Genomic DNA, 26,986 nt, shown 5'->3' on the forward strand with positions numbered 1-26,986 from the left:
ATAAAAAAAATAAAAGTACAACTACTAATTCAAATAATTACCTAAGGTTTCAGTCAGAGGATACGTTATCATCAATATATGCACTAGGTGCGATAACAACAAACACATGTACACTAAACATGTGATGAGTACTTGCATATGCCGATATTCAGAAACAAAGACAATGAGGAGTTCATTACAACTATAAAAACAAACAAACAAGAAAAAAATATATATATCTATAAGAAACATTTAACAAATCATTAGAGATATTATTTGTTATATACCTCACCCATTTTTCCCTTCTTTCTTCAAAAATAATTGTTATTTTTTCCATTACGTATATCTCATTTACAAGATCCTTCCAGTTGGAAATACTTAAATTATCATCTTTAAACCAATTTCTTTAAACTTGTTTAATTAATGCTACTCTTATTATTAAAAACAAATAAACATCATTCTTCCTAATGTTTTCTGGAAGTTTTTCTAGTAATAAAACTAGGATTTGTCGCTTCTTTGTTTGTGTCAGTTCCTCATAAAATGAACATTGATGAGGGTCTTGAAATGTACAGTAGATTCTCTTATACTGTGTATCACTGTGTGTGTTTAACCCCGCCCCCCCCCCCTCTCTGGCTCTCCTCCAGGTGGACGCCGCCGTCACCCCCGAGGAGCGCCACCTGTCCAAGATGCAGCAGAACGGTTACGAGAACCCGACCTACAAGTTCTTTGAGCAGCTGCAGAACTGAGGAGAATGTCACGTGTACATCCGCACATTCACTCACACAACACGACACAACACAAACATAAACACACACACACACACATCCCCCATCCCACCCCCCCCCAACCCCTCCCTACCACGACCAACCCCATCCTCCCCCCTCAGACTCGTCCCATGTCTCTTAACAGGCAGTGTGGCTGACATCACCGAGTGACTGAAATAGTCAGTTACGAGCAGAAGGAGCGACTGTATCCGGGCGGCGGCGGGTTGGGGGGGGGGGGGGTTTCTTTCATCCTTGCCTGGGCGGACACTGTGGCCGAGCCAGTTTGCACCACGTTCGTTCACTTTATTGGAGCAAGACACCTTTTAATTTAAAGAAAATAAAGTGTGTGTGTGTGTGTGTGGGTGGGGGGGGGGGTTCATATGTTGCTCCGTCTGGGCCTGCTGATGTTTGGGGAAAAAGAAAAAAAAAGGCCCCGCCCAGTGCATCGAAACAAACCTACCCACAGGGGGAAGAAGCGGGTTCTCTCCACACTGATTCAGGGCCAGTGTATAGTAGGGTTTCTTTTAAAAAAAAAAATAATTTTATTATTTTCGGCTTGGGGAAGTTGTATTGTAGTTGTGGACTTGGCGTAGGCAAATCTGACCACTGATCAGTAGCATAAGAGGCGCGCGCTGACGCTGGGCCGCATCTACCAGAACCGGTTGCAGGCAGACGAACCAATCAGTCATTTCAAATCGCTCTTGTTTCTATCTATCATGTTCTTTATAATGATTATTGATTAGATTATAGTTGAATCAAGCAACGTGGTTTGTGTAAACGAGGCCCAGCGACCCCCCCCTCCCCTTCCCTCCCCCCCTTCTGCACCACTACTGCACTCACTCTACAGTCAACACTGGAGTATAAGTGAGCCTCCTCCCCTCCCCTCCTCCTCCTCCTCCTCCTCCTCCATCCCTCCCTCCCACCATCCTCTTTTCTTTGTGCATTCTTACGACAGCTGGGCTGTGTTAAGTCACACAAGGCTCTTAAGGATATTTGGAGATGCTGATGATAATGAATATGTTGATGACGACAGTAGTAACTATGTATTCTGAATGAGCTGTTTTTATTTTAGAGGTTTTCTCTATCGTTTCCAGTTTTGTTTTTCAAAAAAGAATGAAAATTGAGGAAAAAAAAAAATCAGCCAATGTAAAGTCCTTTTTTTAAATTGCGTGTAATGTTACTGAAGTAATGCTCAAGTCTTAGCTGTTCCTATGTAGTGCATGACAACGATGACAACAGGATTTGGAAAAAGAAAAAAAAAAAAACCCAAGATCTTAACGCTGCTCTCTCTTGAGATCCTTTCTCACGTATAGATTGTCATTCTAGCAAGATTGTACATTTAGTATCTTCTCGTGATCACGTGACTTCAAACAATGATGAAAAATATATATAAATCTAGATGAACAGGCTCTGCTTTGATATCATGTAAAATACACATTTAAATGAGATCTGTGATTTTGGAATTTAAGTGTGTGTGTGTCATTTCTTTGATTATTATTTTTTAATACCATGCTACGTTCCTGAAGCTACAGGAGGGGGGCTGGCTTCATCTCTGTTTGTATATTATTCTCATTCACTGAAATATATTGTGTTCAAATCCTCATCCACAGGGGCTTTCAGAAATCACCCTATTTAATTTTTTTTTGCTTTTTTTTGTTGTTGTTGGATTCATTATGTTACTGTGTTTTCTGAAACGGGCCTGTCATGGTGGTGAAGGTTAAAGGGAAACGGAATATAAGGCGTGAAGTCGGGATGGGGGGATGGGTTGCAATTATCTCTGCGTGTGTGCGTGCTTTGTCATTTCCAGTCTGGTGTTTCGTCCAATTGTGAGCCGGCGCAGTTTCTCTTTGGTTTTGTAATTTTTTTTTTTGCTTTCTGCTGTGAGAACAGGTGAAGTGCTGAAAGAAGGAGGAGGAGGACGATGAGGAAGGAGGGTGAGGTAGAGAGGAAATGACTTGCAGTTCCGGATGGATAGCCAGGCAGGCAGGCAGTCTGTATATATAATGGATTTTCACTCCCCCCCCCCCCCACCCCCCACCCCCAGTACCTCCCTTCCCCTCCCGCCCTCCTTCGCCTTCCTGTCCCTTCAGGCATGCTGCTCACCTTTCTGCCATCAACGCACACTTGACTCCTCAGAGGCACAGCACTGGAGTCTGTATATAGATAATAGGCGTTCACCGTCGAGAGCTGAGAGCGAGTCGGGGGGCCAGGATGCGAAAAGCAGGGATCAAATATTAGTCCAAGGTAAATTCAGGCTTCTAGGGAAGAACCCCCCCCTCCCCCTTCCCCCCTTTTCATCTTCATACAGTCAGCTCACGTTAAAGATTTGTCATCATCACAACATAACAGAAAGAAATGCAGCGTGACCTCTCACTCTGTTGATGCATCTGATGGAGTAAGATCAGTGAGGAAGATTCAGTACGAGTGGAGTGTATATACACGGAGGCTGCAGTGGGGTGGGTGGGTCTGTGCTTTTTCACAGGGTGCTCATTCGAAGCCCAACAGAGGGCAGTAGAGTAGAAGAGGAAGCAGGATTTTCTTTCTATCTTTTTCTGTGGGTTATATATTGGTTTTGTTTTCCACTGTGTAATATTGTGCAGGCCATTTGCATTGACTGGGAAAACGCTTTCTACACTGTATTCCATAATAAAGTTTTGAATGTACATACAGATACTGTGTCTTTGTGTGTTTTATGACAACAGATCTTCATGTGTTCTAATACAACATCTTTACTACTGCTAATAATAATAATAATCATATTGATGATGTAAAAACTGATACTGTGAGGAGGCATTTTCTCTTTTCTTAGCTCCATAAGTAGGTCAGAGGTCACCCTCAGAAAGAAAACAGCAGACTAGAGCTGACAGCACTGCAGTGCGTTGCCCCAAGGACACATCAGAGGACTTCTTAATACAGAGGAAACCAGGATATCTCTCTTTCATGATCAATTATTTTTGCATTTCACTGCAACAAAAACTGGCGTTTTAGGGCCGTCTCCTTAAGATGATCAGTGATCAGTAGTAAATAAAACACCCTTTCTGTTCTGCAGTATTTCACACAATTTATTATCAGTGAAATATACTTTAAGTATCTAAAGGAAAAGTGCTCGTTAAACATTACGACAGCTTCTGCAAATGGTTAATGAGTTGCCAGACAGATGAATTTCCCTTTGGGGATGAACATAGCCATCGTTATTCTTAAACTCTCCCGAGTGGGTGTATTATCATTATATAATCCATTTGTAGGTGTTTGAGGTGATGATACATTTAACTATATAAACTTAAGTATTTTAATCCTGTAGTTCTATACATGGAGCTATACTTGCTGTACTTTTACTGTGTAACTGCAAATATATATTATATATAATATATTATTTATTATATTACTTGAGATCCCGTTTGCATTTTATTTTTTTACCTTATCTTTAACTATTATGTGTATATTGTACAGTGGCCTAAACCAGCCCAAGCACTTTCTGTAAATTTAGTGAGCAAATAGGCTATTTTTTCTTCTTTTTTTTTCACCAGGGGCACTCCGTAGGCTAATATAGAGATATTAACAATAAAGAATAATTGAAAAGGGATTATCATAAAGCCAGCAGCTGCATAATTTCAATAATAAATGTATCATGCTGAAAGAAAATATTGTTCAAATATATTTTTCCATTATTTTGGGCTCTGGCCCGTCTGTGAATGCTGTAATCCTGCACAGCGCTGCGCACAGTCAGGACGCAGCGTTTTATCGTCCGCGAACGTCACGACTTCACCTTCCCACAATCCACCGCGGCTCCTCCACATTTGGGATCCTGTTCTGTCTGAGTGTCAAACCCAAGGTGAGTGCGACGTTTCCGAACAAATGTGTATAATTTCACACTGTTTATCGACACCGTGTGTTTTAATAACAACACACACGTTTATACAGAGACTTTAACGTCAGAAGGAGCCGATGCAGTGAAACAAATAAAACAGAGGACGCGGTTTGAATGAGGTGTAAACCCGAGGCTAGCCGACTTAGCATTAGCAGTAGTTTCTGTAGGGTGAAAGTAGCAAACATTTAGCTCGTTAGCCTGACGACAGTGACCTGTTTATAAGCCGTGCAATAAGTTGTTCGTAATAAATGAGAAATACAGTTACGTTTATCAGTTTTTACCCTATTAAGTACAATGTCAGCTATGTGCTGTTACCGGGAGCTAACGCTAATGCTAATTGAGATTGAGAGCAAGTGCAACAGTTCCTTGAATACAATACAATACAATACAATACAATACATCTTTATTATCCACTGTTGTAGAAAATTGCCTTTGGCTCTCCGTATAAAAATTATGTGTATAAAAGATATACATTTCATCAGGTATAAGAACACAATAAAAACAGTGTTTAAAAGTTCAGTGTTAGTGCGTTACTTAGTTGAGTTGAGGAGATGGGTAGCATTAGATAGTACCTTCATTGATAAAAGTTTAATGTATTATCACGTCATATCGTAGAAGACAATGAAATGCAACTTTTAGTTCACCTCTCCTGCACTGTGTGTGTGTGTAGTGGCCATGTCTTGTTATTGCAAGTAGCATCAGACTGCAGGTTGAGACAGCACCGTCACTGCAGCCTGTGGTCCTGATGATGATCCTGTTTATTCTAACCTGAGGCCTGTTGTCTCCTCCAGATGGCACTTCACCGGTTGTTCAAGCTGTCCTCACTGCTGCGCTCCGCCGTCAGCCTGACCCTGCGCAGGAACATCGGCCTCTCCGCTGTCGTCTTCAACCGGGCCAAGGAGCTCGACCCCGTCCAGAAGCTGTTCCTGGACAAGATCCGGGACTACAACACCAAGAGCAAGTCAGTGCCAACTCCTGACATACACCTCCCTTTAATCTGTTTAGACGTGGTGTTTACTGATCAGTCAGATTGAGGTTCCAGCTCAGGGTTCAGGCAGTAGTAACACATTAACTCAGAGAACAGTGAAGCGAGTTGCTCACTGTGCTGGTTCAAATCCCAGTCGTCACCATTGAAATCATGATTACAGTCCATTTTGCTCTCCCAGGTCTTCTGGTGGGATTGTCGATGCCGGCCCTGCTTACCAGAAGAACGTGTCTGAGGAGGTCACAAAGCTGCAGAGGCTGTACGGAGGAGGAGACTTCAACAAGTTCCCCGACTTCAAATTTACAGGTGCATTAAAGTTTCAGTGGGTTTTTCATTGTGTGTGTGTGGCTGCTGTGAATATGAACTATCAACATTAAATTATTTGGCTTTAAGACGGTAATTCAGTTTGAAGTACAGATTCAACACTGTCCATTAAGACTAAATGTGAATTAATTTATATCAGCTGCACATAATCCTGTGCATGCATGACAACTAGAAGCACTTGTAAGGACATGGCTGTTTTAAATGATGCAACTTAAACAGGCTTTTGGCTTTTACATGATTTAACAGTCCCCTCCCTCATAAATATTTAGTCCTTTGCCACAGCAGAGACTGAGATGTGCTGTGATTTTGAGCTTTTTGTGTCTATATTTAGAGCATAGACAGTGATGCTCATCAGAGCAAGATGAGTCTCTGAGAGAGCTTCACTGTTTTTTTTGTGGGAGCTACAATGAGCTTTAAAACCTCTACATGCAGCAGACACTAACGCTTCTCTTTGTTCTTCTGTTTTTCCAGAGCCGAAGTTCGAGGAAGGGACCAAGTGAATCCTGTCCATGTTGTATATCTCCTCCATGTCACCAATATGTTGTATTTAATAAAAAGATAGTGGATTGAACTGCTTTGTGTTGCTCATCAATGGATCTGATTGTGCACCATCTGAATGTTTATAACCATTCGATGTTACAATAATTGGATTGCGATATTTTCTTTGGCAGTTATTAAAATGTCTGACACCATAATGCAGAGGTGGTCTTGGTCTTTTCATTTCTCCCATATCTGAATAATTGCTATGATTCAGAATAAAGTATTTAATAACTGAACTTAGGCTTTTTTTTGTCAATTGATCAATCAATCAATCAATTTGTTTATTTCGGGCATGTCAAAATCATCATCATCACACTTCATCTTAATTCGAGTAATACAATACACATGGCCGAAAGGGAAAGCGGGAGAAGCAAAAGCTTATCTAGTCCCGCCCCCATAAATCAGTGATCAGTTTTAGGTGAATGTAAGCAGCCTCAGACAACAATAAGTAATACCATGGATTTCTTAGATTGGTGATATCTGAAATCCACTGATTAAATGAAAGAGTCAAATGTCAACAGGCTGAGATGGAAATTGGCTGCAGCTCTGAATTGGACTTGAGAGAGATGTGTCGTACGACAAGGTCAGAGATGAACTGGAGTCTGTCCAAGATGATTGAAATTGAGAGACCTAAAATAGCATCAAAGGCAAAAGTTTCCATCTGACCTGATGCCTTAAGTTTTACATACTGTATGTGAAGCCGGGAGATTTAAACACACAATACAGATTCTAGTGCAGTGAACCAAAGCTGTGTGTTATTAAATGTAGTCTATCTGAAGTGGTAAAGGTCAGGCTAATTTGAATGACCTCATGTGCAACTGGATATCTTCTTTATTTTTCCCTCTTAGATTAAGAAACTACATTATTTTATTTTTTTTAGTATAGTTTTAGTATATTTTGTATTAGGATTAACACAATAGATTAACATAAGAAGTACAAAGAAATACATGTTAGTATCAACTCCTCCTCCTCCTCTTCACCTCCAGGTGTCGCTGTCAAAGCTGCAGCAGCTTCCGCTTCACTTCCTGTCCCACGTGTGTGAAGTAAACAACCTGAAGATCACCTGAGTCTACGAGAACTTCGCTCCAAGTCTCTGTAAGTGCGATAAAACTTTCACTAAACTGACGAGCAAAGTTTATGAAGAAGCTGTTGAAGCTGCAGAGACGTGATGACGTAGAAAGAGACGTTTTAATCCGCTCCGTGTGTCCATGGTAACAGAGACAGCAGCTAGCTCAGCGGCTAACAGCTAACTGGTACTAGCAGGTGAAACAGGAAGTGTGTGTGATACTAAAACTAACACTGAGTGTTTTTATGTCAGGAATATGATTTAATTTCTAGACTTTTTAGATCAGTGTCCAATGAGAAATGATTGATTTGATTAGAAACGTGTTGAAATGTCCTCAGAATGAACCAGACACTGTGTAGTCTGTCATTTAACTTCGTATGGAAACAAAACACAGGTCATATGTTTGATACAGGTGTGTGTGATGACATAATGAAGCCTTAGTCTTGTTTGTCCCTAAGAGACACAACAGTCCACCACAGAGCCCAGTTCACTGACAAAAGACAAGTGTAAAGTTTCCAGAGGTTTATTTGACATAAATGTAGAAAAGAAGCAGGAGAGTAAATGAAGACAGAGACGCAGCAGTCGTCTTAGTGGCCACAGAAGTGGATCATATGTTTACAGTTTATTTCACTTTGTAGTAAAAGAGTAAAAACTACAGCCCCTTCATGTAAAACTCTTTATTTTTAAACACAACAATATTTGCATCAATACTTTTTCTCCAGCTAACAGTGTTTCATATTTTTTATCTGCATAGTGTCAGTGTGAGAATTAGAATAAGAAAGTGTTTGTCAAAACACAATGTAGAGAGTAGAGAATACTTTATTCATCCCTAGGATGTAAGTGTGATTTGTAGCTGAACTGTTGCAGCTCAAACATTTCTAAATGTCAGGATGAGTGTGACTAAATGTTTTTTGTGTATGTGTTGTCCCAGGTGGAGAGTCAGAGGTGTTTGTGAACATCAGTGAAGATGAAGCAGGAGGAGCTGACTGACTGTCTGCACAGCAGTAAGAGCTTTTCTTTATTTGTCATTAATGCTAGTTTGTTTTTCTGGGGTTTGGGACCTCGTTGATGTGTAGCCACGTGTGTATTCAGTAGGTTTATATACGACCAGCTAATTGTAACTGTACATATAGCGCCAGAGCGATTGATATAACAATATCAATCCTTGTGTATATATTTGTTTAGTATGTATGCATGTGGTATCTGTTTTACGTATATATCAGATGCTGGTTTTGATATCACAACTTGTGTCTGTAGCTTATTTTATTTTTTACTTGCTTATGTATTTCTTGAACGTATCTGACTGTCACACAGACTCATTTACTCCAGATGTCTCCAATCTGGTGCTTAACGAGGTGACGTCCTCCAGGAAGGCGGAGCTGCTTCCCCATTGGCCGAGCACAGGTGTCTGCACTCCTGATGAGCAGCTGCAGCGAGGAGCGGAGTCCTACAAATAGTCATTCAGCTTTTGGCGCGGCAGCGACAAGCGGCAGCAAGAAGGGGCAGCTAGACGATGCGACTTAGCCAACGCGACTTTGCCACACGAGACGGCGCCATGGGCGCAGCAACTCTTAGATCTTTGACTTCAGGTTTGGTTTCATTCATTTGATGTTTGTTTCACTCTAATCTTTGTCTCTTGTGTAGGTGTTGAACCCTGAGCTGACTGGCTACAGCTGCCACCTCTACTTGGTAAGAAACACTCAAGGCATTCACAGAGAAATCTTTATTTACTTCACAACACACATAGTGACAGTTGCCTCCATCTTGTTCAGTCTGAAAGACAAAGGACACATTCAACATGAGCTAGTCCTGTCTAACACTGCTTTTCCATCTTGTTTCAGGAGCTGCTGTCCACCACCGAGTCCAGAAGAACTTCACCACCTGGTTCAAAGAAGACAAAGACAATAAAGATTCAACAATGTTCATTTATTGTGTGGAAATGTTTGTCAGCCTTGATCATCTCTGGTTTGTGTTGGCAGTGGAGTTTGCATGTGCTTGACAGGGTAAGTCAGCCATCTTGTATACCAGGCCATGTGGCTGCAGGTGTTTGTTCCAAAAGTACTTTGATCAGCTCAATAACTGAGTCGGATCAGTCAAAGTACTCTTGGTTGTTGCAACAAACACCTGCAGCCACATGGCCTGGTCTACAAGATGGCTGACTTACCCTGTCAAGCACATGCAAACTCCACTGCCAACACAAACCAGAGATGGATCAAGGTTAAACACAATGTAAAGTTGTTTGAAATAAAGTAGAAAATAAAACCAAACCTGAAGTCAAAGAGTTGCTGCGCCCATGGCGCCGTCTCGTGTGGCAAAGTCGCGTTGGCTAAGTCGCATCGTCTAGCTGCCCCTTCTTGCTGCCGCTTGTCGCTGCCGCGCCAAAAGCTGAATGACTATTTGTAGGACTCCGCTCCTCGCTGCAGCTGCTCATCAGGACCGGAGTGCACACACCTGTGCTCGGCCAATGGAGAAGCAGCTCCGCCTTCCTGGAGGACGTCACCTCGTTAAGCACCAGATTGGAGACATCTGGAGTAAATGAGTCTGTGTGACAGTCAGATACGTTCAAGAAATACATAAGCAGGTAAAAAATAAGCTACAGACACAAGTTGTGATATCAAAACCAGCATCTGATACATACGTAAAGGTAAAACAGATACAACATGCATACCTATACATACATACTAAACAAATATATACACAAGGATTTTTGACCATAGTGCTACAGTATGTACAGTTAGCTGGTCGTATATAAACCTACTGAATACACACATGGCTACACATCAATGAGGTCCCAAATGAAACCCCAGAAAAACAAACTAGCATTAATAAAATAAAGAAATGCTCTTACTGCTGTGCAGACAGTCAGTCAGCTCCTCCTGCTTCATCTTCACTGATGTTCACAAACACCTCTGACTCTCCACCTGGGACAACACATACACAAAAAACATTTAGTCACACTCATCCTGACATTTAGAAATGTTTGAGCTGCAACAGTTCAGCTACAAATCACACTTACATTGTGTTTTATCCAGAAACATTGAGGTGGCTCACTCCTGGCTCCAGTGGTGGTTTGGCGCCATCTGCTGGTCAAAGCATAGAATTACACCAGGTTGGTTTTAAATGACAGAAAACCTGCAGTTTACATTGAAAGTTGACAAACAAACACTTTACTGTTAATAATCTTATTCATTTTCACACTGACACTATGCAGATAAAAAATATTAAACACTGTTAGCTGGAAAAAAAGTATTGATGCAAATATTGTTGTGTTAAAAATAAAGGCTTTTACATGAAGGAGCTGTAGTTTTTTCTTTTTTTTACTACAAAGTGAAATTAAACTGTAAACATATGATCTAGTTCTGTGGTCACTCAAAGACAAAGGTACAAAGTCAACAATCCAGCCTGTCTGCATGAACACACTAACATACATCTCTGCATACTGTTAGAGCACAAAGTCTGGTCTGGTCCTCACCTCTCCTCTTTTCCCTGCAGCTCCGTCCAGGTCCTGAAGACTCCATCGGATCTGCTTGTCCTCACGGGGACTGTCTGTGTCACAAGAGACAGAGATGATGAACATGGAGGCTGCTGCTGCGTCTCTGTCTGTCTTCATTTACTCTCCTGCTTCTTTTCTACATTTATGTCAAATAAACCTCTGGAAACATTACACTTGTCAGTGAACAGGGACAAACAATGCTAATAAGGCTTCATATAATATCAAATATATATACGTACATTTACGTGTATGTAAAGGTCAAAGGTCAAATGATTTTTATTTGTCATTTCTTGTACGGTGTACACGAGATGAAATTGTGTGCTCCTAGATTAAAAGCAGTGCAAAAAAATCTGAGCATTCAGAATAAAAGCATACAAAATAAAATCCTATGTTAATTAAAAAGATACTAAATAAATACTCTTAATAGTACATGAATGAATATTCAGACCTGTGTTTTGTTTCCATACGAAGTTAAATGACAGACTACACAGTAGTAGGGAGGTTAAGCGACTTTTGACTTCAAGTCATGATGCAAAGGTCCCCTTTGGCATGGAAGTACCTTAGGGTCATACAAATAAATCTATCCTAAGACACAAGTGAGATCACACTTTGTATCCGAAATAAACACATTTTTAAAATGCCTTTTTTTAATTGAGAAAACGCATGCTAAAAGCACATTCCATTTAGAATGTCCATATAAACTACAATGTTTTCAGCTCCTGGATGTTATCTACAGCTTATTTGTAACATGAACAGGGATCTAATGCTTTTAATTTGTAGGGCGGACTGACATAAGTAGCATAAAGTCCAGTCATGACATTCCATTATGGCTAATTTGAAATAAGAAATAAAGATACTGTAACATCATGAGATTGATAAGATGAGCATTAACAAGCATTCACAAAAGTAAAAATCTACCAAAATAATGAAGCTTACCAGTTTCAGCATTACTCTAAGAGAGGATCTTAGCCAGCTATACTGCGCAGGTGAGATAAGTCAGTCCTAATCATATGCTTTATGTGAGAGCTGCGAACCTAAACTTCCCTATATGTACATAAAAGCTGAACATTGCTTATTTAGGGCGCTCTACACTAACATTTTGTTAGTTTACTTTAGGAGCACAATGTAAAATGATTTCAGTATCAGGTTATATAAGCCTTAGATGGTCCAATGTGACCCATTTTTACATTTGAGAACAGTAAAAACATTTTTCCTTTGACTTAAAGTTGACTTCTAATATGACCCAGAATGGGTCAAACACATGTCATACATGTAAATTCAACTTTTTTAAATCAACATACACAAGCAGTAACTAGTTATAGGTAGACCTATATTTTGACCAACACAATATTTGGCTAATTGGTCTTTCCTGACACCACTGTGATATCAATTAGCCTACATCTTATTATTTAACTACTTGTAGGCTATATTTGCTGCACTCCGTCTGATGTTCAACAAATCAGTATCAGTATAGTTTTATTAATGTTTTGACATTAATAAAACCCAATATCCTGTCACACAAGCAGCTCCATGTTGTCTCAGAAGCTGTAGATCACGTCCAGGAGCTGAAGGCATCAGGGATCTGCCCGAGTTTATATGGACATTCTAAATGGAATGTGCTTTTAGCATGCATTCTCTCAATTAAAAAAAGGCATTTTAAAAGCGTGTTTATTTCGGATACAAAGTGTGATCTCACTTGTGTCTTAGGATAGATTTATTTGTATGACCCTAAGGTACTTCCATGCCAAAGGAGACCTTTGCATCATGACTTGAAGTCAAAGGCCTATTTTTTGGGCTTAACCTCCCTACTACAGTGTCTGGTTCATTCTGAGGACATTTCAACATGTTTCTAATCAAATCATTCATTTCTCATTGGACACTGATCTAAAAGTCTAGAAATTAAATCATATTCCTCACATGAAAACACTCAATGTTAAAAGTTTTAGTATCACACACTCACACTTCCTGTTTCACCTGCTAGTACCAGTTAGCTGTTAGCCGCTAAGCTAGCTGCTGTCTCTGTTACCATGGACACACGGAGCGGATTCAAACGTCTCTTTCTACGTCATCACGTCTCTGCAGCTTCAACAGCTTCTTCATAAACTTTGCTCGTCAGTTTAGTGAAAGTTTTATCGCACTTACAGAGACTTGGAGCGAAGTTCTCGTAGACTCAGGTGATCTTCAGGTTGTCTGTTTACTTCACACACGTGGGACAGGAAGTGAAGCGGAAGCTGCTGCAGCTTTGACAGCGACACCTGGAGGTGAAGAGGTTGGATTTCTGTTTTTCCAACTGATTGAAGGTGCTGTGCTCCTGAATGGGAATCGGGAATTACGATAACAATTCCCATTCAGGAGCACAGCATCTACAATCATGTGTTTCCCGGTTTCGTTTCATAATCAGAAAACGGAAACGACTCATATCCCGTTTTTCGGGCCGTTATACATGACTTACACATGATAACATAACCTATGTTTTTTAATCATAATCCCATGAAGAGTCTAATGCTAGTGTTCAGTTAAAAAAAAAAAAGATTATATAAATATAATATAAAAATAAAAATCAGCAGGTGTTGGACTATTTTAAATGACTTGTATATTTGTTATTGATTTTATTTAGTATTATTAATGTGAATCAAATCAATGTAGAAGTAGCTATAAAGTAGCAGATAATAGACATTATTACTGTGGTTTATTATCTGTGTTATGTTAACAATAACAACAGCAGTGTGGTTTTTGAATAGAAAAACTTTATTACTGATACACCATTCAAATAAAACTCTGAACAATTCATTCACACAGTCTAAAAACAGACACTCCGGTTCTGATAAACATTGATCAACAGTGGCACAAAAATATAAAGACAGAAAAAAGTAAGGCAAGTTCTTTACAAAAAACTGTGATCCATAGATAAATGACAGACAAATTAAAAAGGCACAAGGAATATATATATTTATATTTATATATAAAAAAGACCATGCAGGCACATTGGGATGGAATGGGGTTGGTCTCAGTAGAATTGGCTGGAGTGGCTTCCTGATCTCCTGGACTGGCTTTGTCTCACTGCTTGTGTGTTGTTTTGTGGCTCTGTGGCCCTTGGGAAGCCGCGGGGCCACAGAGTTTACAGAAGACAAAAATGTTGGCTGAGGTAAACTGCATTTATGTTGGAATAGATTGAAATTCCTTCCCTATTGCTTTAAAGACAAATCCCTTGTGATGATTCAATTAAATATAAATCACTTAAATTAAACAATCAGTCTTTGGTAAAAGAAAAAGAGTTGAATAATTGGCCTGCAGAGGGAATTAAAGTGTGTTAAGTCTCCGCTGGTCCCTGGATTGTCACCATGTGACCAACAGGGGGGAGCAGAGTGCCGTGAAACTGTACTTAATCCCCACAAGAGCAGAAAAACGTCAATGACAGATGCGAACCACACAGCAAAGCAAGAGAGTAAAGAAGCCTTGCAGATTTGCTTGTCACCACCCACATCCAGAGAGGAGCCGTAGAGGAGGAAGATTGCAATTAGCATGTAGCATAAGATCAAGAGCTCATTCAGAGTCCAGAGCGAGAGAAATGAAATCAGAGAATCCAGTGTTGGCACCATATCACAGGGGTGATCTTCTCTGGAAGGAAGGCCAGCTTCTCAGAGCATGAATGATTGGGTGTGTTTGAAATCTTGGGGCTGTGGGACGCACACAGAGAGAGAAAAAAAAGAAGCATTAGACTTAAACGTTTCAGATTCCTGGCCCTCGGTGATGCCTTCAGGTGACTTCAATCAAAAACACGGCAACATTCATAAGAGCAATTCCTCCTTGTGCTTAAGTCAGCGTTTAGCTCTTGTCAGTGCTCAGTACCCAACATGAGAGAGAGAGAGAAAGAGGTGTAGAACAAAGAAGAAAGAGAAAGAAACACTTACTTCCTGGGGAGGGGGGACATAGTTGACATTGGACCTGAAAGACAAAGACATAGTAAGTGCATCAGACAGTTTGACACAGTCACAAAGAGGAGAAGAAAGTCGAGGCAGACAGCTGTATCCTGAGTCATATCTTGCCCTGCATAAATAATGCACATCATACATGGCAAACCTCCCACTGGGTAGAAAGAGGGGACAGAGGCAGAGAGAGGGACATTAAGTAAACCTCACAGTCGTCCTCTCTCTATTCATAGCTACAAATGTACTTTAAATATGTCAGCGTATATACAAGTCACTGGTCCTTCAGTGGTCAGTATGGGGACAAAATAATAAGACACTTGTACACAGGTGAATCCAAAATTGTAAAACGCTGTTAAATACTTAAAGGACAGCATCTACTGCCCTGTCAGACAAAATAAACTAAATATAATATATTAATTATTGAGCTTTGTGCTGTTGTAGAGCTAGGCTAGCTGTTTCCACCCGTTTCCAGTCTTTATGCTAAGCTAATTTATTTTGTCTCATGCATGCAGGAAAGAGCAGAGACACTGATGAAGCTCAGAAAAAGATGGTCAATAGGGTTGTGTTTTTTTTTTTTTCCACATGTGTACATACATTCACACAGGCGACTGCATGTTTGGGTTTTGAGTCTGATTTTGTCTGATCACAAGTTCAACACCCAACATAAACACTCAAAGGTTCCAATGAGCTGATAAAAACAGCACTGAATTCAATCCAGCTTTGTGTAACATGTTGAAAATGAACCTTTTACTATCTTGACATCACACGAAGCCGAGTCTGAGCTTTCTTTCTAACAGGACAGTAGCCTTAAGACACCGTTTGGCAATTTGGGATTCAGTTATGACGAGACTCTAATTATCTTCCGTTCACTCGTCTATGCGTCACACTCACGTGTCCTCTGTTCTGTGCAGGGTTTGGCTGCTGATGTGGGCTGCACCGTGACACTGGGAGATCCAAAAGGACCTGTGGTGGGGGGGCCAGCATGTCGGCTTTAAAACGGGGTCAATAAGGCATCACACACTGCACACCATGCTTCTCCGAAAAGGGGGGGGCAGTTATTGGTATGTGATATTAAATTATTCATGCAGGTGTACTTTTGTCGCTGTGATGCTGGTTCTGTAAACTCTGCACATTTTGATTTATCACAGGTCACTGTTTGCAGGTTTACTGGAGATTCTGTAAACATTCAGATCCCAGTGTTCAAGCTTCATTATACACAGAGTGTGTTACAGTGCAACTTCAACACTCGGATCTGAATAAACAGACTTGCAAAGTTTACAGACAGAAGTCAAAGTATTCAGTGAACCTGCAAACAGGGACGTGTTTCTACAAACACGGAGCCTACAAATCACACGGACAGTTTACACCACTAGTATCACAGCCACAAAGATGCAAAATTCACCTTTTAGGGGCTTAACGCTGTAAAGTGGTGAGCCAACACATGCAGCAATCCAACACCCAAATAAGAAATAAAATCTAATAGTCCAAGTCCTGTGTGCCTGGTTTCTACTGCAGCTGTGTGTGTGTGTGTGTGTTTTTGAATCGTGGTTGTGTGACGTTATGCAACATCGGTGCATTACCTGCAGTGGATGGACTCTAAACAATGATTAATCGATGCTCATTACAGTCCACTGCAGGAAATGCATGATGACATCACACAAAAACAAGTCAAAACTGTCAAACTGTCCCTTTAAAGCAAACTGGTCCACACAAACGCCTATAGAAACACTGAGTGGAGCATTTTAAGTAGAAAAAAATCACACGTGTTCAATAAGAGACGGCCCTGCCTGTGTTTTCTTCATAAAAACTAGAAAAAAGAGACATGCATTCTTCAGCTATGTGTATAAAACAGTCAGCAGTCAGCCTTTAGCGTGATGTAACATTTCTCTAACTCCTGGAGACTGTTTTGCTCCTAGATCTGCATCCCCACCCCGTTAACTTGTGCCTACTATTGGCGCATCAGAAATCATGTCACATTGTCTTTGAGTCTTTGTGAAGACGCCTCGCTCTATAAATAGGAAGTTGACACTGACAGCTCCAGTTAGCTCAGTGGGATAAGCATCAGACTCCAACCTAGACAAAGAGCTTTCGCATCAGCTTCAAGGGAGAGCTCCTCGCCGACTCTCCATCAAAGGCTGCGCCGTAACAAGCCAGTAATCAAATAACAAAGTCGAGTGAGTTAGTCCAGTCACATAGAGGGGGGGGGGTGCATTTATGTCTCTGTGGTTTCTGGCTCAACGGACACTGGAGCATCAAAACGTCCAGAGTTAGTGTGTGAATGCACCGCACAGCATCGCTCTGACATCCCAGTGTGACGCCACCATCTCATTCCTCCATCTCTTCGATATCTAAATAATCCATTTCAAATTACCCAGCCAATCAGTTTAATTGCTTGCAATTCAATCTGGTGCCAATATTTTCCTCCGCGCTGATTAACAGCCAGTAATTATTCTATAATTATGTGGCACCGATTTATTTCTCCTCCCTTTAATTGTCGGCGTTTTTTTTTTTTTACGTGGTACAGTTTGACATGATTTCAACAGAGGTACATCTGCCCCAAAGTGACAGTCAATTAGAGAGAGAAACAACCTCCCCCCGTGGTTTCTACATCTGTTGGTGCCCATCACCGCATGAGTACAAACACAGGCGCTGCTGTGGCTCCAAAACACACATTTAGACACAGCTGTCACTCTTTACAGTCCTGAGTCAGCACGCAGACACGCAGACAACAAGCCAGCGTCCTCCCGGCTCTCTCCTTCACTGTGGAGGGTATTAGACTGTTGCTTCACATCAATGTTAATGCAATCACAGAGCTCTTACCTTCCTCTGTGTCCTGCTGATGGATGAGTCAGGAGCACCATGCAAGAAGGAACAGTAAAAGTCAATTTATTTCAGAGAGAGAATAAAAAAAACAATATCTCTATTAAGTGATGCACTGTTCAAACAAGAGCAGAGTGGAAGTGGAAGTGGAAGTGGAACCTACGGCTGAAGAAGCCGTTGCGGTGCAGGACGAATCCCCCGCAGCTGCAGATCAGCACCAGCAGGCAGACCACCACCACCACCGCCACCACCGCCGTCACGTTAACGTCCTCTGGAAGAGAGACACAGTCATTATGATCCATTTCCAATATGAAGTGGTAAATATTTAATCAATATTCCAAACAGACGTATTGTAAAAAATCTGCAAACATCGACGTGAGTAGCAAAGGCCATGTTTAATGCAACGCCGTCTAATGCCTTCTCCTGTGCTGCAGGGATATTTCCTGTAATTTACTAAGTGCAGAAAACGGATGCGTGCATTAACCTAGAGCATATTAAAGAATTTATTAGGAAGCTCCACATAATGGCGTCATTTAAAACCGTAGTTTGTCCTTAAATGACACAAGATTTCAGAAGCAGGGTGGAATAAGTTAAGTGAATCTCTTCCTCTCCACTGCATCTCTGATTTAGTCCAGGTCTGAAAGGTGAGGGGGGAAGAGGCCGGATGAAGAGTGGAGGAAAAAAAAAACACAAACACACATATCCGGACAAATACACACACCTATTGTCATGTGCTTGCCCTCGCACATCTTGGGTGTTCCCACCCCGTTGGACGCCAGGCAGCTGTACCGGCCCGTGTCCTCTTTGGCTACGGCTCTGAACTCCTGCAAACACAGACAAGAGAGGATGGAGGGAAACTTTTATACCTGTTTTTAGACAGAGCGTGGCTTTTAAATGGCTCCAGTTAGAGCATTTATTCTGCTGAAGTGTCCTTGAGCGGTTCTCAGAAACGCTACGTATTATCAAACCAGAGGAAGCAGCACTTTGCACAGAAGTTGACAGAAGCAGCTCTGTTTGCTTCCTTAAATAACACGTTACTGCAGGGAGACAGTGTAAAGCGTTCTCCAACACACACGCCATCCTTCCTCATCGTTCTTATCCACACACACACACACACACACACACATGCACTCTCTCTCACCAGTACTCCTGTGTGTGTGTTGATTTTGAGGGTGGCGTTGGCCTGGCGGGGGTCGTTGATTGGCATGTTGTTCTTGAACCAGGTGTATGTAGCAGGTGGGATGCTCTGTTGGTCTCTACAGCGCAGCTGCACCACTGAGCCCGTCACCGCCGAGCTGGGGATTTCGCAGGACGGGGTGTGGGGGGGCACTGGAGGAAAACACAGAGTCAGAAGCACAGAAACCAAAGTAAGACATCAAATGTTTGACAAGCGTTTCTTTTTTTAAATCACAGCCTGTCAGTCTTACCCAGGACTTTCAGTGTCACGTTGGTCTCGCCCAGGCTGACAGAGTCCAGAGGAGCGCTGATCTCACAGCGGTACTCCCCGGCGTCCTCCTGAGTCACCCTCTGCAGCGTCACCGTGGCCCCGTCGATGGTCGCACGACCTTCAAACGGACCTGAGGGCAGAGAAGAGAGAGTCAGGGAGAGGAGGACATGTCCTGAACGCTGGTGCAGCGGATGTGCAGTTGGCATGTTTTCATCTATAATTAACATTACTGCCACTTAAGACTGGTATCACTAGGCACGTTTCATCATACAATATTGAGATACATCTGTCCATAGCATATAGTACATTCTGATGCTGCATTTGGACATCATTTCACCAAATGATTCATACAAAAACATGTTTTTTTAAGGGTTTTTGCAAGAGAAGAATCTTTAATGCAATGTAAACTTCAATGTAAATCTCCCTGTGAAAAGCTCCCGACCTGGTTCTGAACCTCGAACATGTCAAGCAGCAGGATACAGGGGTTGGTTTATCGCGTGTTGCCCCGGAGCGCCCTGACTGGTGAATGTGGCCCAGAGAAAGTTTCAGGGATGAGACTTTACACGAGTTTAGTTGCTGCAAGCAGCTCCCGTCTCCCATTGTCAAAGCTCTGAGTCTTTATTGGCGTCACCTTTGGAGCAAACTTGGAAGATGTGAAGTGGAGCGGAGGTGATGGGTTGGAGGCATTTTTCAAAAGCCTTGACGTTGTTTGGGGGGAAAACTGTCAGGGCAACTCCTCCGTCTACACAAGAGACTGTGCTATTCTTTATTTATTTCACCCATTAAATCCACAACCAGGCGAGCTTCTATTTCACACGTTGAGCTAAAACGCCTCTCTCACGGTAGATCCGCCGCTCCCGTCCCGACCTATCAGAGTGGTGTTTTCTCAAACCCCTCTCCAGCTGGCACCGCAAGCTGATTAAAACAAATGCCCTGTGTGTGTCACGGCGGGGATAAAGAGGGACTGGCTGCTTTCTCACCTCTAAAGTGTCCATCATAGTACATGAAGGAAACATCTTTGCCCTTCTTCTTCCACTCGATGCGCGGGTTCTGGTCCTTCTCCGTGCGGAACGTGCAGGACAGCACCGCATCTGAAAAAAGAGAGATATTTATAACACAACAACAAGCAGAAACGTGTTTATTCCTTTCAACAGCTTGGGTCTATTTATAGCGTTTATTATTGTGTGAGACAGATGAGCTGCTTTTTTTTGGTTTTTCCTGCCTCACCTGTGAACTCGCGCGCCTCCACCTTGTGTCGGGCGCTGGAGACGGTCACAGGGACAGAGGGGGAACCTGGGGGAGGGGGAGAGGGAGAAGAAGGCAGAGAGAAAGAGAGATTAGATAAAGAAAAAAAAGGTAGGTTGAGAGCCGTTCTGAACGTAATATCTCTCGTCATCCATTAAGGGGGCAAGGTGAATTGGGTGAAGTGCTCCACGCTGCAAGAGGAGAATGCTTAATGGCCGTCTTTGGGCTGCGCTGTCAGAGGCAGAGGCATCAGTGTGAGGCGGACCGAGGCTTTCTCCAGGAGATCTGAGGTGAGGGCAGGATTACTCCCTCCTCCGCTTTAATCCTGCGGGGTTAAGGAGCAGCACCGCCGTATGTTTATTAAAGCACAGGTTAGGACGAGGTCGCCCCGGCGGCTCACCAGCAGCTTGTCCAGATTAACCTGATGTATGAGGGGGGGATATTAGCCGAGGCGGCCGACGGCACGGCACGGCTGACCCCGCAACTTTCTGTGTGTCACTGATACAAGCGTCTAAACAGGAAGGGGAAACAAGGAGCAACATTTCCTGTGCGCTGATTGGTTTACAGGCTGGGATTATTGTCCGGTCGTCCTGTTTGTGAACGCAGGTGAACTGTGGTGGAGAGACGGATGGGAAACAACACGCACACGGCCGCTCAACGTCTCCCTAAAGTCTGCAAATTAAGAGAAAAAGGGGAACATTTGTGAAATGGCATGATAAATGTTGGATGGGCCTCAGGGATTCCTGCTCCGAGCTTTAAAAGCGACGGAAAACTTCCTGCAAACTTCTAATTCGGTGTAATGAAGGCGTCACCTTCACATATTCTTGAGGAACTGAATCCATTAACTCATCCTGCACGCAAGCTGACTCACACACAGACACACCCAGATTGAAATCTAACAACTCAGCTCTAAAAAAACATGTATACTGGATTTAGTCAGTTCCTCGGTTTCCTGTTTGTCTATAACATCCTGGGTTCGCCCATTGTTTCTACATTACGGCCAGTTACAGAAGATTTTCCCGGTGAAGGGAGGGGTGGTGTTATGAAAGAATGAAGGGCAAAGCTGAGACAAAGGACAGGAAGCGTGAAAAAGAACAGGAAGACGGCCATGTTGGACGGCTATACAAACTGGAGTTTGCACGGCCTCTCTCCTCTTATTTCCTTCGATGGCAGCTATTTTTAATGTGGCTTTTAAATAAACAAAAGCCTCTACAATAATAATGTCATCTGCCAAATGCAGCATAATGCACGCTTGGGTTTTTTTTTTTTCTTTTAAAAAGCTTTTCTCAAAGTTGGCTCAATTCACACCAGCTCTGCCCGGTCAAACTTTTCAGCTAAGTGAATTAAAACTGCACACTCTCCCTCCAGACGCCCGCTCTTCCCCTCCGCTCTGCCATGTGTCGACTTGCGGCACTGTAACAGGATTATCGTCGTTGCCTCGGCTTGTGTACCTCGACACCCTCTGAGGAGCATTGTCTCACCAAAGGATGAACAAGACGAGGGAGGGAGATACAATGAGATTAAAAAGAGACGGGAATAAACGACAAAGGAGAGATGAGCGGCCCTAAGAATAGAATACAAATGAAATGGAGTGGAGGAGAGAGTGGGGTGGGGAGGAGGAGGAGGGGTGGAGGTTGGTGGAGGGCGGACGAGAGACCCGCAGAAGCATGAATAAAAGAGAGAGTGGGACTGAAGGCGAGGGAGATCCTCTCAGACAGTGGGACTGTGAATGGAAGAGGCTCTTGTCACATAGTGTGAGACCCGTCCCGCCGCCGCCTTGAAGGGTGTCTCTTTGAGGAACAGGAGATGTAGCAGGGCTGACAACATGCCTGCACTTAAAACACTGTACCCACTGACACACACACTAACACATACAGTAACACACACACACACCAAAAAAAGCGAGCAAAGCTTAGCATCCCCATGTGCGGCGGCCCGCTGCCCGCTGCCCGCCGTGCCGAGCTCCGCTACTGCTGCACTGTCAACTCCGATGGCCTCAATTAACTACAGAGGCGTCGAGGCAGACAATGAACACATGGCCTGTTCAGATCATTTCACAACTGCATGGTGGGTAATGTTCACATGGTGTTAAAGGGATAGTTCAACATTTTTGGCAAATTTGCCTATTGCCATAACTCCTATAGTCATAGGCGTAGGTTCATTACCTTTAATTATCGGTGCATGTTGTTTTGAGATCAGCGGTTCAGAGACGTGAGCTGCTCAGCGAACACAATGGAGGTGAATGGTAGCCTACTGGTCTCCTATCCCTCATCAAACTCATCAAATACACAATCCAACAACTCCAAAATTTTCTTGTGGGGACGTTTTGACCTGCACATTCACCACGCTATGTAATAATAGTACAATTGAACGTACCCCTACGACTAGAGGTATTATGGCAATAGGTGAATTTGCCAAAATGTTGAACTATCCCTTTCAAAAGAAAAGGCCTGCTTGTCCAAGAATTGGACGGAGACAAATGTCTGCTGGACGTGACTTCAGCACGTGTGGCTCAGTTATTTTAGATGCAGGTTATACACATGTCAACGTCTTACGTCCACGCAGACAAGGGCATTATGGGTAAATGTAGGATCTTTAAGGAAAAGTGTTGGATCTGGTAAAACAGAGCTGTTTCATTCCAGTTAAGCTGACTTGGACCGATTATCCTCCAGCCAGCACTGGCTGTGAGCGCCGATCATGAGCTGCTTCACATTTGGCTGTGGCCAGTGGTCCGGACTGAGCACCACATCCAAAGATTCAGGTGGGAGTGAAGGGGAAACGTACACTCTCACTGCATCTAAGACCATGTGAGAAGCAAAACTCGTGACCCGATCAATCAGATTCTGCTGAAATCAGTGGGAGAAAATTGCTAAAATGAACTGGGTGAAGTTCTTCATGTGCTTCTCAGAAACAAGTCTCTGGTGATCCTCCACTACGGCATCAGATACGGCCGCCACGGTGATTAAAACTGCTGCTGCTGCTGCTGCTGGGGGCTTGTTGTGCCTCTGACAGACAGAAACGTGAAGCCTGAGGCGTCAAAACACACACACACATGCACACACAAGTCGTGAGTGACATAAACATCAACCAAACCCTGCGACAGCTTAAACTCACACAGGGGCAGCCACCCCCACCCCCCCCACCCCCTTCCTCGCCTGAGCAAAAAATAGAAAGGTGGCACGCTCACTCCTTGGCACGCAGCGTTACTCTCATTACGAGGTCCGTACAGAGTGTTACAGAGAGCGAGCTGGGTGTTGCCAGGACTGTGCCGAGGTCAAAAGCACGGCGCAGTAATAATTAAGGCACTTATTCAAATTAAGAGGGAACCAATGAGAGAGAGAGAGAGGGGGGGGGGGGAGATGGGAGATGGACCCCCACAGGAAACGTCCTGTCTGCCTGTGTGATATAGATAACGTGATTGTGGGCGGCGTGCGCACGTTTCAAGGCTGTGGGGGTACGGAGGAAAAACAGGGAGGACAGAGTGTGTGTTGGTGTGTGTGTGTGTGTGTGTCTGGTTGAACAAAGCCTCTCTGTATCACTGTAACCCTGTGAGCAACAGCTGTCTCAGTCAGGCACGGTGTGTATGTGTGTGTGTATGTGTGTGTGTGTGTGTATGTGTATGTATGTGTGTGTGTGTGAGGTTGAGATGGGGGGTGTTAGATCTCTTGCCATAGAGATCCACCCAAAGTTTCTCCTCCTTGGACATCAAGTCTTTAGACAATACCGTCCACACACACACAGGACATCTGATGCTGCTCTGTCCAACAGTTGATCCATCAGTGAATGAGTGATATACACACATATATACACACACACACACACACACACACACACACATATATATATATATATACCTCGGTGAACTCGTGACCTGGTGGCCTGACAGGTGGCAAAACATGGACAACACAGAGTAAAATGTGCGTCACTCACTCTCACTGTCTCATCACATCCATCCCACTCTGCTCCTGCTCCCCTGGTGTCCTGACACCATTTACACCACACACACACACACACTCTCTCTCTCTCTCCCTGCACATCGCTCAGGATTCATGCAGAAAAAAACTGTAAAAGTCTAAACATGGATTTTTATTTTCTCTCCCCCCTTTGCTCAGTCTCCTGCCGTGAAAACACCTCGTCACATAAGAGAGAGAAAAAGAAACAGCTTGAAGTTTCTGGTGGCTCTCCAACAACTGACCTCATGCAAAAAAAAGAAAGAAAAAAAGATCCACTATCTGTCCTGCCAGAACCTGGTCCAACCCGGTGCCACCTACACCCTGAGCTGGCAGCCGTCCAAGAACAACTTCTATAGGGCCAACTTGTAGGAGCCCAGCCCCACTCGCACAGGAGCAGTCACGAAACCACACAGCAACACAACACGACAGCAGAATCAACCAAATGAAGATCCAGGATCTGTACTGAGTTGTTTTTTTTCTCTCCTTTTTTTATAGAAATAATCCAATTAAACTGCCATTAATAATAATAATAAAAAAAACTTTGTGGGGAAAAAGTGTCTTCTCTGAGAGGACTCATCACAATCAGCATGAATAAAATCAAAAAGGTCAGTTAGCCTACATGCATTAAAGCTTAATCAGCTGTTTCCAGAGTTGGACAGAAAAGCAGAAACACACAGAGCAACTGTTGGTTCCTCCAAATGAAACCGTTTTCCACTCGCCACTTACATTGCATCAGTAAAATAACAATAGGAAGACACAGGGACGTCCCCTCCATTGTCGTCCACAACTCCGGCTGAGTCTTCTTCTCTTCCCTGGACGGAGCGAGGAGGAGGAGGAGGCAGATCCGCACTCTCAGCTGCTTTCTTCTTCTTGCACTTGTTCACAACTCTCCGATAATTCATCCAGCTTCCGGGGAATCAACTGCTCTTCTACGGGGCAAAATGCGACCGGACTGCCCCGGCGCGGCGCGGCGCGGCACGGCACGGGAGGGAGCAGCTGGCACGGCGGGGCTGATGAGCAGGACGCACGGACGAGGCGAGGAGAGGAGAGGAGAGGAGAGGAGGGGGGACAGGGACAGGGACAGGGTCCGGTAATGAGCAGGAGACACCGGTGTCCGGAGGAGGAGAGCGGAGCCTCGGTGAACTAACCCCGACAGAGACGCGGATGAACGTGCTCGCTGCTCTTCGCTGTGCGGTGTCGGATCTGGCTCAGGTTGGAGATGGAGGTGGAGGGAGGGAGAGAGGGAATGGGGAGGGAGGGAGGGGGGAGGAGGAGGGGAGGCGGGGTGTGTGTTGCTTTCAGACGAAGCGGAGCGCCGAGAGCGCAGCGCCGTGTCCAAGACGCGCACTGCACTGCCAAATGGCCACATAACGGGAGTCAACTGGGCAGGGCAACAAGGTGTGGCAGCGACGGAGCTCAGCTGCAGCCGGACCCGGTTTGACCCCGGGCTTTATTCTTTTTTTTTTTTCTCTCCCTATTTTATTGAAGCACATAGTTTAATCCAAACATCGTTTTAAGCGACATCTGGACCTTTAAATCCAGATTTCCCTCCAAAGTGACTCCTCGTGACCTGATTCTAATCATTTCACAACTGCTTGACAACTCAACAACAAACGTGAGCCACAGTTATCACACACACACACACACTGCTGCAGGTCTGATGGGAAGGTGAATCAGACTAACAGCCTGCAGTTGTAATGCTTAATGGCTCCATTAAAGAATGGCAAATAATTCATCAACACTTTACAGATGATTAATAATCTATTAATAAAAGCAACTTTTGGGTTGCCATAGGTTGGGAAACCCCACAATCATATGATATGGACATTTTCCTCTGGTAATGGCTGAATAAAAACATAAATGTGCTCTTCATACTGCCTCAACTTATAAATAGAAAGCTTTTATGAAGGGTATAGAGAGTGTTGCAGAGATGCAAAGGAAACATATAGAGACAGATAGAGACAGCTTGGAAAGGAGAGGAGTGGTGGTGACTGTGCAAACAAGTTCAAAAAGTTACATCCACCACTTCAATGAGCCTCTAAAGCTCAGTGTGAAGCTGAATTATCCCCAAACAACATCCTGCCCTCATTAAATCATCACTTTCCATATGAATATAAATATATCCAGTAGATGTTGCAGGATACAGTGTAATCACAGCAACTGTATTCTGACTCAAAAGAGCAAAAGGATGACAAAACCGTGTTTAGCCTTGGATCAAGATGCTGTGCTCCGACTCCGCAAGAATTAAAGGCTTATGAGATGAAGGGGAGCCTGACACACACACACACATGCACTCAAGGCCAAAAAGAGAATATGGATTCAGCGCCTGATCTTTGTCTGGATAACAGAAAATGTAGGAGGCTAATGATAATTACTTTGAGAGAAATGGATTTGCTCTGGTGTCGTGGGAGGGAGCGGCTCCTCTGACATTTGTTATAACTTATCCACTGATCAATTATCACAACTGCGCCATTAGCAGATAATAACTCAAGAGAAGTATTTTGGAAGAGTTTGGGCCTTTATCTGTGGAGGTGCAGATCCATCCACTCAGGGTGGGGATGCTCGGCTCTGGC

The 26,986-nt window shown here is 43.4% G+C and overlaps 3 protein-coding genes and 2 long non-coding RNA genes across 6 annotated transcripts in view; 3 read left to right on the plus strand and 2 right to left on the minus strand.

Annotated features, from left to right (window-relative positions):
* appa (amyloid beta (A4) precursor protein a) overlaps window positions 1-3,412 on the plus strand; it is a 32,854-nt gene extending 29,442 nt beyond the window's left edge. Inside the window, exon 17 of the mRNA XM_083985687.1 lies at window positions 624-3,412. Coding sequence (XP_083841813.1) covers window positions 624-725 — 102 coding nt within the window. The 3' untranslated portion in view covers window positions 726-3,412. The remainder of the gene's footprint in view (window positions 1-623) is intronic.
* Window positions 3,413-4,484: 1,072 nt separating this feature from the next.
* On the plus strand, window positions 4,485-6,491 carry atp5pf (ATP synthase peripheral stalk subunit F6). Its single transcript, XM_083985063.1, has 4 exons — window positions 4,485-4,575; window positions 5,403-5,572; window positions 5,778-5,902; window positions 6,392-6,491. Exons 2-4 carry the CDS (start codon window positions 5,403-5,405, stop codon window positions 6,418-6,420), a joined length of 324 nt encoding a protein of 107 aa, XP_083841189.1. The 5' UTR covers window positions 4,485-4,575; the 3' UTR covers window positions 6,421-6,491.
* A 1,017-nt stretch (window positions 6,492-7,508) lies between these two features.
* LOC310997009 lies at window positions 7,509-9,111 on the plus strand. Its single transcript, XR_014595924.1, has 3 exons — window positions 7,509-7,555; window positions 8,458-8,530; window positions 8,841-9,111. It is a non-coding gene; the product is annotated as an uncharacterized lncRNA (long non-coding RNA).
* A 731-nt stretch (window positions 9,112-9,842) lies between these two features.
* Window positions 9,843-13,212, minus strand: LOC310995759. Of its 2 annotated transcripts, none has more exons than XR_014595847.1 (5): window positions 13,162-13,212; window positions 10,999-11,072; window positions 10,543-10,606; window positions 10,375-10,447; window positions 9,843-10,067 (listed from the first exon to the last, which is right to left on the minus strand). It is a non-coding gene; the product is annotated as an uncharacterized lncRNA (long non-coding RNA). The 2 variants fall into 2 exon arrangements; XR_014595848.1 differs by having other exon boundaries at window positions 10,543-10,609; window positions 13,162-13,209.
* A 570-nt stretch (window positions 13,213-13,782) lies between these two features.
* jam2a (junctional adhesion molecule 2a) lies at window positions 13,783-25,596 on the minus strand. Its single transcript, XM_083985160.1, has 10 exons — window positions 25,140-25,596; window positions 20,443-20,508; window positions 20,196-20,306; window positions 19,196-19,345; window positions 18,910-19,097; window positions 18,490-18,592; window positions 17,932-18,039; window positions 17,769-17,784; window positions 14,931-14,964; window positions 13,783-14,696 (listed from the first exon to the last, which is right to left on the minus strand). Exons 1-10 carry the CDS (start codon window positions 25,186-25,188, stop codon window positions 14,658-14,660), a joined length of 864 nt encoding a protein of 287 aa, XP_083841286.1. The 5' UTR covers window positions 25,189-25,596; the 3' UTR covers window positions 13,783-14,657.
* Window positions 25,597-26,986: the final 1,390 nt, after the last annotated feature.

This window comes from Trachurus trachurus (assembly GCF_905171665.1).
Source record: "Trachurus trachurus genome assembly, chromosome: 2".
Lineage (NCBI taxonomy): Eukaryota > Metazoa > Chordata > Actinopteri > Carangiformes > Carangidae > Trachurus > Trachurus trachurus.

What these genes read in the sequence shown, in the direction of transcription:
- atp5pf (XM_083985063.1), top strand. Translation starts at nt 5,403, where the DNA reads ATGGCACTTCACCGGTTGTTCAAGCTGTCCTCACTGCTGCGCTCCGCC. An exon ending in GACTACAACACCAAGAGCAA is followed by an intron (nt 5,573 to 5,777) that starts GTCAGTGCCAAC and finishes TTGCTCTCCCAG; the next exon opens with GTCTTCTGGTGGGATTGTCG. An exon ending in CCCCGACTTCAAATTTACAG is followed by an intron (nt 5,903 to 6,391) that starts GTGCATTAAAGT and finishes CTGTTTTTCCAG; the next exon opens with AGCCGAAGTTCGAGGAAGGG.
- jam2a (XM_083985160.1), bottom strand. Translation starts at nt 25,188, where the DNA reads ATGGAGGGGACGTCCCTGTGTCTTCCTATTGTTATTTTACTGATGCAA. An exon ending in CGTGACACTGAAAGTCCTGG is followed by an intron (nt 19,098 to 19,195) that starts GTAAGACTGACA and finishes GTTTTCCTCCAG; the next exon opens with TGCCCCCCCACACCCCGTCC. An exon ending in ACACACACACAGGAGTACTG is followed by an intron (nt 18,593 to 18,909) that starts GTGAGAGAGAGT and finishes CTGTGTTTGCAG; the next exon opens with GAGTTCAGAGCCGTAGCCAA.